The sequence below is a fragment of the Microcebus murinus genome, chromosome 8 (genome assembly GCF_040939455.1).
Source record: "Microcebus murinus isolate Inina chromosome 8, M.murinus_Inina_mat1.0, whole genome shotgun sequence".
NCBI classification, from domain to species: domain Eukaryota; kingdom Metazoa; phylum Chordata; class Mammalia; order Primates; family Cheirogaleidae; genus Microcebus; species Microcebus murinus.
Window position 1 is genome coordinate 82,936,854 of NC_134111.1, and position 13,924 is coordinate 82,950,777.

A 13,924-nucleotide genomic window follows, 5' to 3' on the forward strand; every position below is an offset into this window, starting at 1 on the left:
CTTTGTTCACGGTGGGATTCTTTGTGTTTTGTTTCTTTGCCTTTCCTGTGACTCATTTCACATGTGTTCCACCAAAACTCTACTTCTATTCCAAACTATATCCTCATCGTTCACAAAGATACAGCTAAAATGACTTTCTATATCCTCTTAAGTTGATTTGGTTTCCTTTGCTTTTTTCCTGTAATACTTGGCATATATCTCTCATAATATCACCACCTCAACTAGAATATAAAGTCTTCAAAAGTAGAACCTCTGTCTTCTAACTCTGTACCCTAATTGCTAAACACACTGCCTCACCTATAATAAATATTCAATATATTAATTCACTTACTCTTTCATTATAATAAATTGAACAATTTAAGAGATTCCTATTTATATGAAGAAAATTTTGAGACAAAAACAAACAAACAAAAAAACAGTGAGACCAGGCATGGTGGCTCATGCCTATAATCTTAGCACTTTGTGAGGCTGAGGTGGGAGGATCACTTGAAGCCAGGAATTCAAGACCAACCTGGGAAACAATGCAAGATCCTGTCTCTGCAAAAAATAAAATTAAGCAGGTGTGGTGGCATGCACTCCTAGCCACTTGGGAGTCCAAGACAGGAGGATATCTTGAGCCTAGGAGTTTGAGGCTGCAGTGAGCTGTGATCACATCACTGTATTATAGCCTGGGCAACAGAGCAAGATCCTGTCTCTAAAAACAAATAACAAACCTAGTGATATGGAGTGTCTTAATAAGAACTCCTTCTTTTGGCTTAATAGATTAAAAAACAAAATACCAACAAACAAAAAGCCCGCAAGTATCATGTCAAGGACACCATGTAGGAAGCCTTGACATATCTAGGATAAAATGTAAAACCAATATCCTGAAACTACAATCATTTATCATCAAGTAGCAGCCCTTTTTGGAATTGATATTGATCCTTGGTAAATTGCAACCAGGGTAACCTTGTTATATCATCACAAATTTTTCCCACTACATCATTTAGCTATGAGATACTTCCTTAACTTATGTCCATAGGGTTTTCCCTTCTATGTTCAATCACATAAGAAAAAAAGTTATGTATATAGGTAACTCAAAATGCTTTTGATCATTTCTCAATTAAATATTTCTTGGAAGAAATTACAATGTAAATGCATGAAATATAATCATTATTTTGAAAAGTCATTTTATGATAAGGTAATTTTAAAACATGGCTGAGGCTAAATGTCATAAAGTTGGTTCTAGAATGTGAGATTTTTGACTTGCAATTTAGTGTTTTAAATCCATTTTACCATTAAGTGAATGAAAAGTGTTAGCTTCCATCAGCAGCAAGATGTTTGATAGTAAGTCAAAATGAGAAATACTGAAATATGGACTCAATTTCTAGTTCTTCTTATCATTCATATGATAAGAACTCTCCATAGCTCAATTTTCTTAACTCTTAAAATGGAACTAACATTAGTACCTACCTTCTAGGGCTTTGTGAAATAAAAGTAAGATAGTTAATTTAAAGCACTTAGCATAGTACCTGAGTTACAGTAAGCACTCAATAAGTTTTAGCTGATATTATTACTATTTTTATTATTTCATCAAATAAGAGATCATGATTTTGATTTATTGGAGTATAAAGACAAACCCAATTGAAACTCTCACATTTTCAAATGTCATTATTGAGAATGACATCATTGTTTCTGCATTATAATTTTGTTTGAATTTATATTAGTTTATATATCATTAGGAAGCATATATAGAACAATATTATAATCCTATGGGAGGACCAAAGTTTGGCTTATATTTCTTTTGGAGGGGGAGGAGTTAAACTTATAAAAATGTCAAAGGTAATTACATTGCCTGTGGTAACCTTATTAAAATATCTATATTAAAGTTATGAAATTTAATCTGAGGACAAAGTGATAGTGGCATAAAATAAAATATATAAAATCACATTTTCTTAGTAGTTGAAACATTCAGTTTAGTTTCAATGATTTAGAAACTGATCAAAGTTTTTAGATATCCAACTCCTTTAATTTTTTTTATCCTTCATTTCTGCTTACATTTTGTCCATTTTCAACTTACCTATATATCAATACTAAGAGGGAGAGTGCAAAAAGAGGAAGAAAAAATGTAAATATATTAATATTGTTACTTCTTGGCAAATAGAAAAGAAGTGGAGAAGAGTTCAAATTACGATAGATCTATTGTGGGTTATCCACTTCACCAATGTGGAGGAGCTGCAATTCCTCTGTATTCCATCAGCCCAGATAATGGAGAGTTATCTGGTATGTTTTGAAAGAGGTGGAACAATTAATATTTAAATTATTCCTCACAAATGACAATGATCCTGTCACAATTAAAATGTGTCTTCCTCCATAAAAATTCATGGAAGCTTTACATTACTTAAATTTTCTAGTATCATAAGAAAGCTAAAACATTTTCAGCCATATCCATTTTATTAGATATTTTTATTCATTACTATTTTATTTAATATACAATTCATTATATAAAACAAATATAAATCCAGGTAATGCAAAAGAAAAATACCAAACTTATTTATATCAGCAGAAACAAAAAACTTATGAAGGAATTTTAAAATTGTACTGAACATTTAATTGAATATATTAGGCAGTGTATGTTTAAATAAATATATCCAGAGAGAGGAAGGCAGCAATGGAAACTAAAACCTCTTGATAGACTAAATATACAAAGGGGCAATGACAAGATCATATATAAAAATAGAACTCTGACCCACAACCTACAGCAGCCTGCCCAGAAAATGAACTCCCTTATCTACAATAAACAGCTCAGAAACCTAGTCTTCTGTATATCAGACTTGCAGGAAGTCAGATTGCTATCTCTAGTAACAATCTAAGAAGCTAAACAGTAATGTCTATAACAATTGGGCCCAAATGACCAGAACTTGATTAACAACTGACAACTAATTTTTGTGCTTGTTTCCAACTTTGGACCAATTGGAGAAAGCCAAATATGCACCCCTAACCATCACTTCTAGTTAGCCTGCCTACAGCTTCACCAAGCTGACAGCCTCCAATCAGCACATACATGAAGACTTTTTTCACTATAAAGCTTTCCCACTCCTCTGCCTGCCCTTCAGTCTCTGCCAAAATGCAAGTGATGGTGTCTGACTTCCTTGCCATGCAATCTCTGAATAAATAGCCTTTGCTTTTCTCGTTTGGCTAATCTTCATTTATTTTCACACTAAAGAGCATCTGCTACAGGTCCATCAATGGGCTACATGCTCACATATACAAAATTAATCCTCACAATGTTCTGTGAGAAATTCCTTTAATCCCGATTTTGCGGATGTAGAGAATTGTTTACAGAAGTTAAATAGCTTCTTATGTTCTCCTATTTACATCATTCTAGAGTAAGTGCTTTGGGAACATTATTTTGATAAAAATATTTGAGATAATATTAAAAGTATATCTAACAATAATATCAGCTATAAATTAGGTAACAATTGTCTAGCATCAGTTGCATTTGTATCCATCAACTTCCTGGACAAATATCAAAACTGTATTTTGAATTGAGCCATTGCTTTAAAGTTACAATTTATCAAAATACATACAGAATTTCAAACAATTAAAAACACTATAGAAAAGTAATTTTTATAACTTATTTTCTATTAAAACACATCAGCAGAAATAATTTGCTTGCCAAGTAGTGATTGCATCAATATTCTTTTAATAGATAATGGGTAGAAAACCTTATAAGACAGGGTGATTATTTATGATATATGATACTGACAAAAAGTAAAAATGAAATTTGATTCTAAAATGAAGGTAATAAATATTTATTTGCCTGGTACTATAGACACTCTGCATGTTTTTAAAAATTAATTACCTAACACTCATATAAGATAGGTACTATTGCATTTACTTCAAAAATAAGTAAACAAAGTCTTAGGGATATTCACATTACCTATAGTTTCTCAGCTAGTGAGGTGTGGTGTCTATATTTTAAAAATTAATTACTTTTGGGTTTCAAAGTCCATCAAATATGCTTAAGAGACATTTGATCAAAATTCACTTTAAGATATTCCCTTAGCACATAATTTATAATTTATTTTCTGGCTCTAAAGTAACATAACTTAGTCTTATAAGAAAAAAGGGAGGGAAACAACATTTGCACATATTAGAAATTGCCATAAAAGCTACATAATGCCAGATATAAAAAAGTTAGAGCAATATCGATGACTAATAAGACTTTTTAATGCCCCCTAATAAAATATTTAAGCACAATTTATTTTTCCAAGGACTAAAAAAGTAAAAAGAAGTCTAGAGATAACATTGTTTAATAATGTGGAATAAGAAATGATGACTAAAGGACAAATAAGTCCTTATGTAATTTCTACTTTGTTTCACTTATTCCACTCAGTTAGCTCAAACCTTTATTAATAATTCCTTGCATTGAATCCCATTACTGTGTATCTACCCAGAAGAAAACAAATCATTATATCAGAAGTACTAATACTTTTATTGCAGCAAAATTCACATTTACAAAGATATGGAATCAACCTAAGAACCTATCAACTGATGAGTGGATTAAGAAAATGTGGTGTGTGTGTGTGTGTGTGTGTGTGTGTGTGTGTGTATACACACACCATGAAATACTATTCAGCAAAGAAGAATGAAATAATGGCTTTTGCAATGACTCAGATGGAACTGGAGGCCATTATCCTAAGTGTACTAACCCAGGAACAGAAAAATAAATGCTGTGTGTTCTCACTTATCAGTAGGAGCTAAACTATGGCTCTTCACAGGCACACAGAGTGGTATAATGGACATTGGAGACTCAAAAGGGGGTAGGGTGGGAGAGTTGAAGGATAAATTACCTATGGGGTATAATGGACACTACTCAGGTGATGGGTACACCAAAAGCCCGGACTCTATCACTATACAATATATACATGCAATAGAATTCAACTTGTACCCCTAAACCTACTAAAATAAATTAAAAAAAAGAATTGCTTGCATTGAACATCATAAATTAAAATGAACAAAATGTTGGAATTTGAGAATTTTTATAAAAAAGAGATTCAAGCTCTTGAACTTCATAGCATTTCAAGTTAAGGAAGAAATACTGTTTTTTTTTTTTTTTTAAATCACTGTTATAATCAAAAGCAATGAATTTGTCATTTAAAATGAAAAATACAGGGTATAATTTGATTATTTTGTAAAATATACAGAGAGGAAAACAAAGAGCCTCCTTTATACACCTTAAAGACTTTTCTCCTTGCCATGAACAAAAGACTGATACTCATTATGTGTCAATTGATTTAATTTTTAAAACCTTTAGTTATCCTCTTCCTATTGGGCATATGATTCAATTTTCAGTTTCAATATGTAATGGCATATTTTTCATGGAAAAGAAAAATTAATTGGGGCCTCCGTCTCTGCCTCTTTCTATATCAGACCTTCTAAATGGAGGTAGACGGCCAAAAGGTATAGGGCAGGATGAAGGATGCATTTTATAAGAAAATCATCTGGGGAATTTCCCAAACAAAACAAGTCTCAGACAGGTTAGTGCCAAGAAAAATAATCACATCATGAAAATAACATATTACAGTAACTTTGAAGCAAGAGCATAGCAAAGCAGAGACACAGAACTTATGTTAGAATTCTGCTCTTCGTTGTGTGATACCAGTCAAATCACCTGACTTCTCTGTGGTAAGATTCCTCATTTGTAAGAAGAGAATGATAAACAACAGAATCTCATCAGGTTCGTGTAAAGATTAAGAGGGTTAACATATACATGTTGAACTGTAAATACTAGGTGAGTATTACCTGATTACTTACTACTATAACTGCGTGACTCTTTTATTAAAGGTGGACACTTTTTGAAGGCAGGGGTTAGGTCAAAATTCTTTGGATTTCAAATGTATACTAATGCTTCACATGCAGAGGTATGCAATATATGTTGAATGATAACTGGATTTTAAAAAATTAACAAGTACATGGATTGGGCAGCTTTCAGAGAAGGAATGGCATCCATATAGAGTGGGTTTAATATTGAAAATAAAATGTAAATTCTTTTCAGAAGCTTCTTTCAAAACTTAAAAGTACATTTTAGAAACGATCCATCAGACCTCTCAATATGATTGATTTAGTTCAAAGGATTGCACAGTTTTCCGTGTTTCTACTTCAACTTGACAGAAAATATTTAATGTTTCTTAAACGAGTGAAAGAAAGTTGTAGTTGTACTCTTGAGTAATAAGTCATAGGATCTTTTTAAGAAAGAAAATTAGAAAGCCTACTTGGTAAGAATGTTCATTGATTTATATACATATGCAGTTTTATTTGAGTTGGTTCTTAAAAATTAAGATTTGTTTGAAATCTTGAAAGCCCTGTAGAGTATATATTGTATTGCCCATGTTTGTCTTCCAAAATTAACTGTATTCGACAATCTTGGCACATATTTTTGAGTATGGTGTATTTTTAATGTAGGCATCACATGATCTGACCTATATAATTATTTTGAAATTTTAGTGCTTACCAATCTGTTCATAAATCTCTTTCATTTTATTTCTTAGAAATAATTGTATGTAATTCCTTCTTACCCTATTTGAGTCAATTCTTGCTCTGGAGGTGTAGATGGGAGGTGGGATATTGAAAGCCTGAGGGACCAGATATTCCTCAGCATCCATCATATCTTCTAAATCCTCTTCATCCAAGAGGTTCTGAAAGAACTTGCTGTCATTTGGACTAGGAAGCTTCATACGATCATCACCCTGAAAGATTGCCCAACAGACACACAAAAAATGATTCTTCCCTTCGTCATAAATATAAAGTCTCTGCAACAAATATTTATGTAATATCCTAACAAACGGTTGAAAAATTCATGTACACATTTCAAAAAAAAATTCTTTAGCACAACCACTAGCCATAAAGAAGCCTATAATGTGCTTATATATGACAGGTAAGATAAATAAATGTAATATAAGAAGAATGTGATAAATTCCATGAGAAAGGAATAAAGCAGAATGCTAAGGATGTTTTTAGGGAGGCAAACTTCAACACAAACCTGAGAATAATAGTTCATTGCCAACATGGTTGGTGCATTGTGACTTTAAGATATAAATAATGAAAGACAATCTATTTGTCAATCTTTATTTTATTTGGTTGGTTTGATGCTGCAGAATTATCAGGACACATAGGCTCCATAATTTGTTCTATAGCAAAACGGCTACATTGTCAAAGTGGGGGTATTCAAAATCACAGCCAAAGTAGCAAATAGAATAAATTGGTATGGGAGAAAAACCAATACACTTGTTATAATCTTTCTTGCTTCATTTATTAATTTTTTTATATTTTCAAAGTTATGTGATTTTTTTGTAAAACAAATTTTAGTTCATGAAATTTAATTTGGGGCAAAAACAGCTGGAAATACTTATCTTCATGTCATACTATTGATATTTTTTTCTTCATGTCATACTATTGATATGAGGCTAAAGGCTATTTTGTTTCACTGGAAAACATAATTCGGTATAATCCAATGTCCATTTGTTTAAGGTTTAGGTGAAAATAATCATAGAGAAATATATTATAATTTTTAAATTATCCAGTCCTTTTCTTAGTATTAAATGTAAAATATTCTTTCAGACTTTTATTTGATTCCTATGTGCATCAATTCATTTGAATTGAGTTATGGGTTAGATATTGCATACCTCCCCAAATAAAACAAAACATATTTTAAAATTCTTTTCTGGGAAATTAAATGTTAATATACTGAAACTTTTGATTCGTTGTCTTCAAGCAGGGACAAATTAAAATAAAAATTCATCTTCCTTTTATTCTGAAAAAGAAAGATTATCATAATGAATATGACTTACACATAATGTTAATAAAAAGCAGAATGCTAGAAGGCTCATCTAAGGATAAAGACCTTTTTATGTGTATGGATAATCATAATTATCTGGCTGTTCAATAGCAGAGTCACTTGAATACTAAGAGAAGGTTCTTAGAGGTGGTTCTGATATGAAGTAAAAAGCTCTTTTCCATAAGTTGTTTTACATGATAATCTGCTTTATTAATCATTATGTTAGTGGTCATTTCCATAGACCTAAAGTCCTGATATTATTGACATTTTGTAGTGAGTTTGCCAATGGGAGAGTCCTAAAAGTGTAAGTCAAATATACTAACCTGAATAACTAGGTATCTTTGAGGGTCTCGAGCCATCCTTGAAAATTCAGCAGCCAGTTCCTTAAATTTAGGTCTACTGTCAGCATCAATCATCCAACCTGGAAATTTACACACAGTAAAGACATCAGTATATCTATAATTAGAAAAAGAAGGGAGATTTAAATTTTGTGAAAATATAGGCTAAAGTTTGAAAAATACTAATCATAATGAACTATAAAACAAAGAAAGCTCATCAAAGAAACAATCCAATGGGTAAGACTCTGTCAACCTGGTTGTTGATATTTACAACTAAATGTTATATACTATAAAATAACAAATAAATTTTTTACTTCATTGACATTTTTTAAAAATTTATTTTTCTTCCTAGAAAATAGAACTCAGGTTAACTATGGGAATTTATAAAGTCTCAGATCTTTTTTCTTTGGTGTGGAGATAATTTTTTAAAACTTTTCTTTGATGGTTATAGATGAGGTGATTGGAATATAATTTATCATGTTGTATCAAGAGTGGCATGGGAGAAAAGTTTTGGTTACAATCTTGTACAATGGCACAAAAGGGAAATAGGAATTTAAAACAACTTTCTCATGCTACATTTTTCCTGGTTGGGAAAAGAAAAAAAAAAAAAAAAAACTAATGCAAAGTGATTGGTAATGCTTGTTCAGCAATTGCTATTACCTTATCTTAGTACTGGCTTTCCTGAGGTATAAATACTATCAGCAATTTTCAAGATATCTGTTGTTATTTTGCTGGGAGTCTAGATAAAGTAGATCTTATCTCCCTAGGCTCTGTGTAGCTGATGAGATGACAAGAATAAAAGTACCAAGCTTTTCTTAATTTTCTCACCAAATGTTCCTCTTAAATATTAGCCCTTCCCCGCAAAAGGTAAAACTCTCTATTAGGCAAAATGTTTTCCTGGTTTGACATCATTTCATCAGAGTATCTAAATCATCTCTTATGCTGGTTATGGGATCAAATTATATAATGCATGCATGTTTTTAAACTTTCTTCCATAGATATCTACCAAACAATAGTTGATAGAATAGTTATAAAGCTTGTTTCTCCTTTTTCTAGGAGTTCAATTTTTATCTTTGTCCTGGGAATTCTTGGCATAGCATTTTATGTATCATTAATGTCACCTGCTTTTCTTTTCTCCAAACAAAGCTCAAACGCTCTATATTCTATATCCATTCATTTGAAAAAAAAAAAATGCTTGTGAATGTCAAGATGCTAATGAGAAAATAGGTGTTTCTGGAACTACTGGAGCCAAAAAAAGGTTAACTTCACAGTTGAGGTATTGGTTTCTCTGCAACTAAATATTGAGTAAATAGAACTATGCTTAGAGAAAAGGGCATGCTGACCTGAACTGCAAAGAACATTTTTTATTTCTTCCCTCACTGTCAGAATGTATCACACATGTCATGAATATAAATCTGAGTAGACCTGGGTCCAAAGTCTCTTATTAATAAGATGCTTATTCACCTTCACCAGTTTGTTTCTTTGCTAACCCTGTGTAAATCAAAAGGGGAAAGCCTTAGATTATACAAGAGAGATTGCTGCATGTTAATCTCCCTTAAATTAAGTCAGAAACTCCAGAGACTTCCCTAATTCTATTTAAATTAAGGGCCTAGGCTTCCAGGACACATTTATAATACATATATGTCTGGGGCATAGGAAAGGGAAAGAAAAGTAAGAGTTTGATGTAAACAAATGATCAAAGTGAAAAAAAGTAAACATTCATAATCTTTTTAGTTCAATGTAGATTCATTTCTTCTCACTTCCCACTCTGCCCTAATTTCCTTTTGACTAAAACTGGTAAACCTATTTAATTAATATTAAACATTCATAATCTTTTTAGTTCAATGTAGATTCATTTCTTCTCACTTCCCACTCTGCCCTAATTTCCTTTTGACTAAAACTGGTAAACCATTTAATTAATTTTTGAAACTATTAGTTTCAAGCATTTTTAGCTAATGTTTAGATCATTTATTTAGTCTGCTATATCCCCACAAAGATTACTAACATTATTACCAACATAAATGTATCACTAACATTATTGGGACTAATTATATCTCTTTATGAAAGGCAATTTGACAGTCACAGAAGTTACAAGAAAAGAAAAGTAAGTCTTAATTTTGTCTTCAAAGCATGGAAAAATGATATTACTTGATATTAATAATAATGACAACAAATAGGTGTTGATATTTCCCTTCATGTAATTATTTTTGACCTGTTATATTTTTCAATATGAAGAAACATTATGCAGGTAATCTGTACTATTCCTTTACTAAGAATGATGATGGTGATGATAAAATTATTTTGCAATCTTACATTTGACCATGACCATGTAAACATCAATAGTGCAGATGGGAGGCTGAGGCAAACGTTCCCCTTTCTCCAATAAATCAGGGATTTCTCGTGTTGGAATTCCATCATAGGGTTTTCCTCCAAAGGTCATCAGTTCCCATATAGTGACTCCTAAATTGGAAATCAAATTCTTACATAAGCATAGTAACAGCATACTTTGAACAAACCAGCAATATACCAGTGGCAAAAGAATGCTCCCTAAAGGTCAGTCAAAAGAGAGTTTTTATAAAGGCTCTTCAGATACCTATGTCCATTATGAAAATCTCAATGCCAAAATCTTTGTGGAGAATTCAATTTTCTTATTATTGTCTTGGAATTTTTATTGAGTAGTAGAGAAAGTGTAGAGCAAACATAAGCATATATATCTGTTCCTTGTTTCTATTTAGCATTACTTATAAGTGTTACTTATAAGTAAGTATAAACTGACTTATAAGCTTACTTATAAGCATTACTTATAAGTAATGCTAATGTTTTCAGATCCAAGTTACATTTCACTACACCACAGTGCAACCCACAAAACAATGTATTTACTATATATATATATGTATTCAGTACCAATAAACATAATTGCAGGTAAAATCTGATATTGAATAATTCTGAGACTAGCATCTTTACTATAAAAGCCCTAACATTCCAGACTAATTACCTTATGTTGTGGTAAAGAATTGTGGCTCTCTTTTTAACTAACACAAAGAAAACAGGTAGAATAAAACAGATTCCTGACTTAATTCCTTTAGTGCATATGAGAGTGAGTGAGGAACTATCCGTATGTAAGATATAATAAATGTGAAGTGGGCATCCACAAAATTGAAAAGTATGAAGAATAGTTTATTCTTTACATAATAAATGACTTTATTGAACCACTAGAACATTAATTTTCTCTGAGAAAGCAAATATCCTAAATATTAGTATGGAAATAGCCAGTTTTGATATTAGTGATTCTGATTTAAGTAATAATACATATACTACAGATATCTTCTTTATGATATAAGTATATAATTAAAAATTATGTTTTTCTTAAGGATAAAGATTTGTAAGTTCAGAAATGGCTACCTGGGCACAATAATATTACAAAAGAAAATTTGATTGATGTACCTATATAGGCATCTTTTATATAAAATCTATTAATTAGGGCAATGTTTTCTTTTCCACTGCCATCTGTAATGAATTATTGATTCAGACTGAAGTCTTTTTTAGTTTATAATGGTTATCATTGCCCAATAACAAAAATACCAAGCTTAAAATATAAAAGTATATGTAAACTTCAGATTATTCTTCATAATAGAATCATTAAGAATTACCTTTTTGTTAATATTTACATCTTATGATTTTAGGCAATGTAAACATATAACTAGTGACATAATTTAATTTATTGATCATTATTAAATTTTTAATTTTTCCTATGAAGGATTAGCTCCAACCAATGATTATAAATTAGTGTCCATGACACAGGCTGAAACAAGTTAAATGGATGTTTATTTCTAGTTATTTATAAAATATCTAGTTAATGAGAACACTTTGTTAACTTAAATAAGCAGTTATAAAAGATAGAGTAGATACTCTCACATGTTTATCAGAACTTCTAATATAAGGAAGCTAACAAAGCAGTTACAAGTGGAAATAACAGAAAATATAATAAACAGAAGCTTATAAATACAACAACAAAAGCCAAAACATTAAAACCTCTACTTCTCTCAATAAACCCAATTATATTTTTGCTTAGGGAGATGGTAAAATAGGGTTAAACAAGGATAGCTTCATGTAAAAGGACAATCTCAGGAAAACTCAATCAAAAACATCCTCAAAACTTACATTGCAATTCCATCATCTGAATCTATATATCATACACAATGCCTATTTATTTTTATAAAAATAAAAATGTACCCAGTAACCATTTTTCATAAAAGTATACTATAAACAAGATTATGTAGCTTTCTCTGCTTTTTATGCCTTTTATGATCAACTATGATATTTCATAAAAATCTTAAAAAGCCTTATGAATATGGGTTGATGACCTGGGCTATGTTTCAAAACAGAGTACTATCTATTTATTTTTACTGAACAGCTCCAGGGATTTTGCAACTCAACATGAAGAAAAATATTATAGCCTGAGTAACAAGATTTTCCCCTAAAGACAAACTTTACTATTAAAAATATGACTGTTCTGCCAATGTTATATATATAACATATATATTTAATATATATACACACATATTTTGAGGTAATTTAAAATTTGCCTGCAGTAAAGTGCCACATTTAATTCCGGGAAACATAAGTAGGAAAAAAAGAACAAGAAAAGAAAAAGAAAAAAACAAATACAATCTACTAAACAATATATGTAATATAATATATAAATCTGTTATGATAGATAATATATAAATATATCTGTATAATATGTGCTAATCTATATAACATATAAATGCTAATCTGTATCACATAATATATTATATACATCTATCATATAATTCATATAATAGGTTTCTTTTTCTATATATTCCCTACAGTAATTTAACAACTGAGTTTTGTCGAAGCATTTCTCCTGGACCTCAGACATACAATCTGTACCTCAAACATACAATATTTTCTACTTCTGAGTAAAATATGTGAGAACTTCATGGAAATTTCCACACCACCTCCAGCATACATGTGTGGGGGAATAAACCCTCTTTATTGAAATGTCTTAAATAATTTTAAAAAGATAATTAATTCTTAACTAATCCTAGATAACAGGTATAAATTCTTTATTGATTCAGTGGCTTAAATCTTATTTTCTAAAAATGAATAAAAGGTAAAACTAAGCTTAAATTTGAGTAAAATAAATTGTACTCTACTTTTCAATCCTACCTGTACCCTTTTTATTTAAATAAACATTATGCTTTCTTATTTGTAAGAAATGCTAGTTTTATGTGGTACATTCAAACTTAGATAAGGTGTTGACTCCTTCTTGCTAATCCTGGACTTAAGTTGTAAGTAGCCAGATGGATGCTAAATAGCTCATCATAACAATTGAGTTAAACACAACTGAATAAATGTTCTAATTATAAATACCACTCTTTTCCAGTACATATTCTTCACTCTAACATTTCTGTTACACCAAAAGTTGTTTGTAAATTAAAGTCTACGTTGCAATTAAGTATTCTCTCTTACCTCTCCCCTCACTTTCATTGCTCTCACCTACTGCTTTCAGTAATTATTCTTTGTTATGACAGTAATCTCTATTTTCTAGTACAGAACATAAATTCCCATAATCAAAAACACAAAAAGTTGATTTTGTTTTTGTTTTGTCATTCATTGCATTCAGAGTTATATTTTCAAAGAGTTATTGAAAGTTACGTCCAGGTGATTCTATGAAACGGTCCCTAAACTAAAATTTACTGGGCTTTTTCTGTCAAAATTATCAGACAATTGCTACGAAAGA

General features: G+C 30.8%; 1 protein-coding gene across 6 annotated transcripts in view; it reads right to left on the bottom strand.

Annotated features, from left to right (window-relative positions):
* ERBB4 (erb-b2 receptor tyrosine kinase 4) overlaps window positions 1-13,924 on the bottom strand; it is a 1,053,313-nt gene that overhangs the window by 29,850 nt on the left and 1,009,539 nt on the right. For all 6 annotated transcript variants that reach the window (XM_020288223.2, XM_020288220.2, XM_020288224.2 and 3 more), the window contains 3 exons: window positions 10,471-10,617; window positions 8,143-8,240; window positions 6,561-6,731 (listed from right to left, as the gene is read on the bottom strand). In XM_020288223.2, the coding sequence (XP_020143812.1) occupies window positions 6,561-6,731; window positions 8,143-8,240; window positions 10,471-10,617 (416 nt within the window). The remainder of the gene's footprint in view (window positions 1-6,560; window positions 6,732-8,142; window positions 8,241-10,470; window positions 10,618-13,924) is intronic.